This window comes from Priapulus caudatus, unplaced genomic scaffold (assembly GCF_000485595.1).
Source record: "Priapulus caudatus unplaced genomic scaffold, Priapulus_caudatus-5.0.1 Scaffold1884, whole genome shotgun sequence".
Taxonomy (NCBI): domain Eukaryota; kingdom Metazoa; phylum Priapulida; class Priapulimorpha; order Priapulimorphida; family Priapulidae; genus Priapulus; species Priapulus caudatus.
Window position 1 is genome coordinate 23,679 of NW_014578945.1, and position 6,850 is coordinate 30,528.

At 45.3% G+C, this 6,850-nt stretch overlaps 1 protein-coding gene across 1 annotated transcript in view; it reads right to left on the reverse strand.

Moving 5' to 3' along the window:
• Window positions 1–6,850, reverse strand: part of LOC106817830 (salicylate carboxymethyltransferase-like) — a 19,144-nt gene that overhangs the window by 5,032 nt on the left and 7,262 nt on the right. The window contains exon 2 of the mRNA XM_014822534.1: window positions 793–888. Within this exon, the coding sequence (XP_014678020.1) occupies window positions 793–888 (96 nt within the window). The remainder of the gene's footprint in view (window positions 1–792; window positions 889–6,850) is intronic.

The window sequence follows — 6,850 nt, forward strand, 5'->3', positions numbered from 1 at the left end:
TCCTCCTCCACCTCCTCCTCTTCCTCCTCCTCCTCCTCTTCCTCGTCATCCCCCTCCTCCACCTCCTCCTCCTCCTCCTCCTCCTCCTCCTCGTCACCCCCCTACTCACTAATACACTCACAGATAACCCGTGGATTACACGACCGGGGGGACAAACACGGCGACCATAATACAACAGCTAGACGCATTTGCTAGATCCTTCATTGCATCTCGCGCTCGCTCTCGGTCCAGTGCGTCGGACGCAGATACGACTGCGGGAGATATACTGGACAAAAGAACGTGGACAAGAGAACCGAGCATCTATACGGCTTTGAAGCATAATATCGCCAGGAGTATGATAATATAGACTATAGTCTATCCTTCCCTGCTCTCCTCTACCCATAGACTATAGTCTATATGATGACACTGCCGACTGTAGCTCGTGCTCGTGTGAGTGGAAGATATACGTTGCTGAGTAGAGAGAGAACTGGGAATCTATAAGCGGCTTAGTAGCATAATATCGCCCTAGGAGATTAACGGTGTGTGTGTGTGTGTGTGCATGGCACGGTGGGGGGGGGTCGGGGTGTCGTGGGGGAGGGAGCTCGGTTTGTCTGTCATGCTGTCGTATACGTACATGATTGCAAACTCGGGGGCGCTGAACATAAAAGGGCAAAGTTGAGCAGGGGCAAAGTCGGGGCCACAGCGTGTGCATGTGTGCGCACGCTGCGACTGAGGTGCAGGAGCGTGAGTCAGGGGGAGGGATGAGGGGGTCGTGGTCGCATGAATAGCTGGCTATAATCCCCACCGTCGTACCGAGGAGGAGTTTAATGAGTGGCATTGAGGTTCCGCCATCAGCAGCCGCGAAGTCGGCGAGCAGAAAGGCACCCGTGCCGGAGAACGGAATCGAATCTGAAAGTACACAAGAAACGATGACGTCAGCGGCGTACATACGAACGAAACGATGACGTCAGCGGCGTAGCTAAATCATAAGACATATTAGATTTATCTAAGGAAATGTGTGAAGAAGAGGCCTGGCCTCTACGGGGCACCGCTCCACTGAGCTATCCCATGTTGTTTCAATATGTGTGTTATTGGATGCCATTTTAAAACAAGGTTATGGTTAAGAAATGCTCAGTAAGTTAGCAATGAACGACTAGTTTTGACTTGTGGTGGTCTAAGTAAGTATATTTATCTAAGACATTTTATCGATAATCTAACTCTAGACAGTTGCTGTTACTCAGGCAATAACAGCAAGTATCGTAAAAGTTGGGAAAACACGAGACTGGTTGGAAATTATGTTCAAAAAACATGCTTTAAAGCCCGCGGCAGTGTTACACGTGGTAGAATAGAACTTATAAGCACATGGGGGAACCCGGGGAAAAGCGGAACCCGGGGCAAAGTGGAACTGTCTCAGCAGGTCTATGTTGATGCTGCCATCTATCTGTGACTGTTTTCATTAGAAGCTCAGTTGATGCAAGGAGCTACATAAGCCCTCCTTAAGGCTAGCTCCTTAAGGCAGGTAGCTCATTGAGTTGATGATGCATCGTTTTTGATGGACGCCAGCCATTTGCATGAATCAGGTATGTACATTTTTTTGGACAAAAGTCTGTTTTTTATGTGTTTAAACGAATGTTTTTTAGAAATGAATCATCTGCTAAATCACTGTGATCTTGTGGAATTCTTATCTAGGCTATTTTGTTGAAAATAAGGCCTATGTGTGCCATATGCATGATGACATTCTTTGCGTAGTTGTCTGCACAGCGTAACGCCACATGTATAGAAACTATCATGTGTTCGGGGCAATGTGGATGGGGCAAAGTGGAACAGGGTTCCACTTTGCCCCGGCCATATTTGATAGGCCTAGATGTATTTCATTATTATCAGATTATTTATTATGATCTTAATTAGTACTCTCAGTAGCAGGTATGCCTGTCTTAATTTGCATCATTTTAACACCTAACTCGGTAACATTGGCCTAATTGTGTCTTCCCTAGACTTACATATTGTATAAGCGTCCTATAATGGCATTTTTCTTTCATATTTTAGGCAAAATGGTACGCAACTATAGATTTGATGTTCAGAGTTGGACACTGAAAGAGGACGCAACATTTTTGACACAATATACATGGAGTAAAATGACATTCCACCTTGCCCCATAACAGGTTTCACTTTGCCCCGGGAGTCTGGGGCAAAATGAAATGTTTATAACTTTTATAATTTTGTATATTTCAATAAAGTCGTTTTTCAGATTAACTTTGTTTGTACCGCCTGTTAGTGCTTGTCCTAAGCCAAAGGATTAGAGCCAAACATTTCACTTTGTCTCGCTCTTTCACAGCGTTTTGGCCAACCAAATTTCTTCGGTCCACTTTGCCCCGGGTTCCCCTATATATTACCAAGAGTATATTATATATTATCTACTAGTTAGATACATTATCTACTCTTGAATGATATTATCGACAGTAGTGTGTTTGGTAGTGTAGGATTAGCAATGGCAATATAGTTAACAGTAGTAGTATTTATCCGTATAAGTATGTTGTAAGTGTAGTTGCGATACGTAATGTTCTATTTATTATTAGTTTTGTTATTTAGTGGAATATTACAGTAGTAATACAGGTTTACATTTATTATTATTATTTACGTATTGGTAGTAAGTATAACTAGTAGTGTTCAATCCCAGCCATCTATAGTATTTGGCTATGATAATTTTACCTAAGGTAGTAGTTGTGGGAGTATTAATACATGTTGATGATCTTTAACTGAAGTAGTTTTACCTGCATGTACGTGTGTAGCGACCAATATTACATTCAGACTATATTGTCAATGGGACACTCATTGGGACATGTTAATGAAACTATGTGCGGGCGAGAAGCAATGTAGCGCGAGTAATGCCGCTCGTCAACATCCATAGAGAAATATCAGCATGCATGACCATTATGTATGTAGTGGACATTGTATGACGGGCTGAAATTGCATGCCGACGCATGATCGAAACCCATTGAGAACAGGGCATACTCGATTATTCACGACCAAGCATATAGGATTATTGAACACCGCGATCTATGAGGGTGACGATGACACGCGCCTGCCGAAGACATACCGCTGGAAACAAAGAGAAGACCAGGACGCATGCGCGCGGTATAAGAGCGGGAAGAGAAGGATAAATAGGGCGTTGGCGCGCTGCGGAAAGAATCTGTATCCCAGCGCACACCTATACGCTCAGGACTACGGTCGCAAATGTCAAAAAAAGCAGACATGTAAGCCGAAGTCGAAGCGGTAGCGGCGCTTGAGCTGCTGGGGCGATATGGCGTGTGGCAAATTCGTCGTCCAGTAATGGGATCACGTTTGAATTCGATAAAACTTCTCTTTGGCTTCTTTCTACATTTGCCTTTATATAAAGCGCTTGCCAACAAGTCTGCTTTTTCTTACGTTTGCGACCATCGTCCGCCATGACAGCAGCAACCTTGCCTTGCATTAGGGATTATCTCTAATCGAAGCGCAATTATCAATTATGGATTATCCCTAATTCAAGCTCGAGGACATTCTGCAGGCGATCGAGGTTCAGCCGGTCTGCTGCTATCTGATACAATACAGACATGTTTTGTCCCCTTAATTCTGGTCTTCGCCTTTGGCTATTCATTCCTCGTTACTCTCCTACCTTTTCCCCTCACGTAGCGTCGCGCTATACGCTACACGTGCCAGTCATATATTTGAGATCATATTTACCTGTTCTGCCACGTTTGAGTAGAAAATCACGTTATAATCACGTTATTGTGTACACGTCCACTAACGTTATTTTAACGTTGTCAGGATCCCATACAACAACGTTATATTAGCGTTACATAAGGCCAAAACAAAATATAGGTGTTTCTATTTATTCCCAGCGACCCTAAACATTTTATTGTCAATTTTCTTTAAAGTCAAACAAAAATGTGAGAAATAAAAAAAATAAAAAAATAAATTTTGAAGCAGGAACTGTCCAATTCATATTTGAAGGATGTGCGTTGTGCCGGACATGGTTCGTAAATAAAATATTTCAAGAAAATAAAATGTTTTCCCAACCTACTTTTTTACACCCGCGTGTACGTGCGTGTATCTCCGTGTACGTGCGTGTACCTGCGTGTACGTGCGCGTACTTGCGTGTGCACGCACTTATACGCAGGTACACGCGGGTACACGCACGTGCACGCGGGTACACGCAGATACACGCACATACACGCGGGAACACGGAGATACACGCACGTACACGCGGGTACACGCACGTGCACGCGGGTACACGCACGTACACGCACGTACACGCACGTACACGAAGGTACATGCACGTACACGCAGATACACGCGGGTACACGCACGTACACGCGGGTACACGCAGATACACGCAGATACACGCACGTACACGCGGGTACACGGAGATACACGCACGTACACGCGGGTACACGCACGTACACGCGGCTACACGGAGATACACGCACGTACACGCACGTACACGCACGTACACTCACTGTTATTGATGTGGCGGGCGTCGGGCGTTATGAGGCAGGGATTCAGCTATGATGAGCATGGGCGTCAGCGATAATACTACAGGGGTCAGTAATGACGAGGCAGGGGTCAGCGATAATGACACAGGGGTCAGCGACGATAAGACAGGGGTCGGCGATTATGAAGCAGGGATTAGCTATGATGAGACAGGGGTCAGCAAGGATAATTAATATAGGGATAAGTAATGTTGAGGCAGGGGTCAGCGATTATGAGACAGAGATACGAGATTACGAGACAGTTCTCATCCGTTTCCTTACAAGAGCCATTATGGACGACCATGTAGATTAATGTAGACGCATTCATAAGGCAAAACTATCCATCGAGATTCCATAGACGACGCCAGCGTTCGAAACGTGATCATTACATAGAACGAGATCATCTGCTGCTTTGAATGTTTCGTCTGTCTACGAACACAATTATGTACCAATTACGTCCGTCGATGTTTAAATAGCGCATCTGTCACGATGGGGGCCATGCGGCTCCTGCTGTGCAACTCATTATTCTGCGATACAGCAATATATATATATATGTAACCGCGACGTGTACGCTATTCTAGGAATGTACGCTGCATATTCGGCCGCGGCCATAAGATCATGCGCGTTGGTCACGCCAAAATGTCGTACTGCGCCGATTGACGTCACACACGTCGTTTGTCATCGCCGCAATCACCGATTACTCCCGGAACTATTCAGTACGTCAACAACTTGCCAGGCATGGCAGCAGCGTCCTCCGCTTTCACAGGCTAGCGCGAGAGATAAGGCTATGCTATTGGTTAGAAATCCGTTTGAATACCGTAGCCATGGTTTTGCAAAATATCGCATGACATCACGCATATTATAACCATCTTAATAATAATAATATTAATAATAATAATAATTAATAATAAAATAATAATAATAATAATAATCAGTAGTAGTAGTCAGTAGAGTCAGTATGTAGTAGCTTTAAGTAGCAGCACGTAGCTAGTTAGTAGTTATAGTAGTAGTAGCAGTAGTTAGTAGTTAGTAGTAGTAGGTTAGTACAGTAATAGTAGTTAGCTATAGTAGTAGCTTAGTGAATAGTCAGTAGTAGTAGTTAGTCAGTAGTAGTAGTAGTAGCTAGTAGTAGTAGTAGAATATAGTGTGCACAGCAGCAGTTACGTAGTAGCTAAGTAGTAGTAGTACATGCAGCAGTAGTATAGTTAGTGTAGTCAGTAGTAGTAGTAGTAGTAGTAGCAGCAGTAATAGTAGTAGTCAGTAGTAGTAGTAGTAGTAGTCAGTAGTCAGTTAGCAGTAGTAGTAGCAGAGTAGTAGCTAGTCAATGTCGTAGTTCGTAGTAGTATAGTCTAGTAGTAGTAGTAAAGTAGTAGTATAGTAGTTGTGTATAGTAGTGTAGTGTAAGTAGTAGAGCAGCCAGTAGTAGTGCGGTCACGTCGGTACACTACGCCAAAACACAACGACAACGACATCAAGCGACGACAAGAACAACAACCAAACTGATCGACGAACAAAAACAACGACCTCGGCTAGCGACAACAACCGATGACTGGCAAAACAACCAGCCTAGCAGCGACAGCAATCAAAAAACAACAACAACAACAAACAACAACAACAACAACAACAACAGTCAACAACATGGCCACCCAAGACGAAACAACGGACAACGATTGCGCTAGTGAGAAAAATCCGCCTATACAACAGGAAATACGACAGGAGCATTACGCGTGGCAGTTATATAAACTGCCACGTCGACATTTCCGCCCCATCAATTAAACACCGATAACCGTTATCGAGCTCAATTGAGCGCGTCATCGCGCACCTTTAAACGACAACGGAGGGGATTTTAAACGCAATTAATAAAACAATTCTTCTGTTAAGTCCTGGCGGTTCTCCTTCCCCCTCTCCTGCCTCCTTCCTCCGCCTCCCTTCCCCTCTCCTCTCCTCCTTCCGCTCCTCCCTTCCTCCTCCCCTTGTCCTCCTCCTCCTCCGCCTCCCTCCTCCTCCTTCTCCCTCACCTCTCCTCCTCCTCTCCGCCTCCTCTTCCCTCCCGCCCTGCGCCTTTCCTCCTGCCCCTTCCGTCTTCTCTTCCTATCTCCTTCCTCTCCCCTGTTTTTCTTCCTCCTTTTCCCTCTCCTCCTCCCCATTCTCTTTTCTCTCCCTCCGCCTCCCCCCTTTTCCTCACCTCCTCACCTTTCTCTCTCGCGTGTTTTTCCTCCCTCCCTTTTTTTTGCCCCGCCTTTTTCCCTCCTTTTTCTCCCCCTCCATCCTTCGTCCTCCCCTTCCTCCTCCCCCTCCCTCCCTTCACCTTCCCCTTTCCTTCCCCCCTTCCTCCTTCCTCTCGCCTTTCCCCCCTCCCG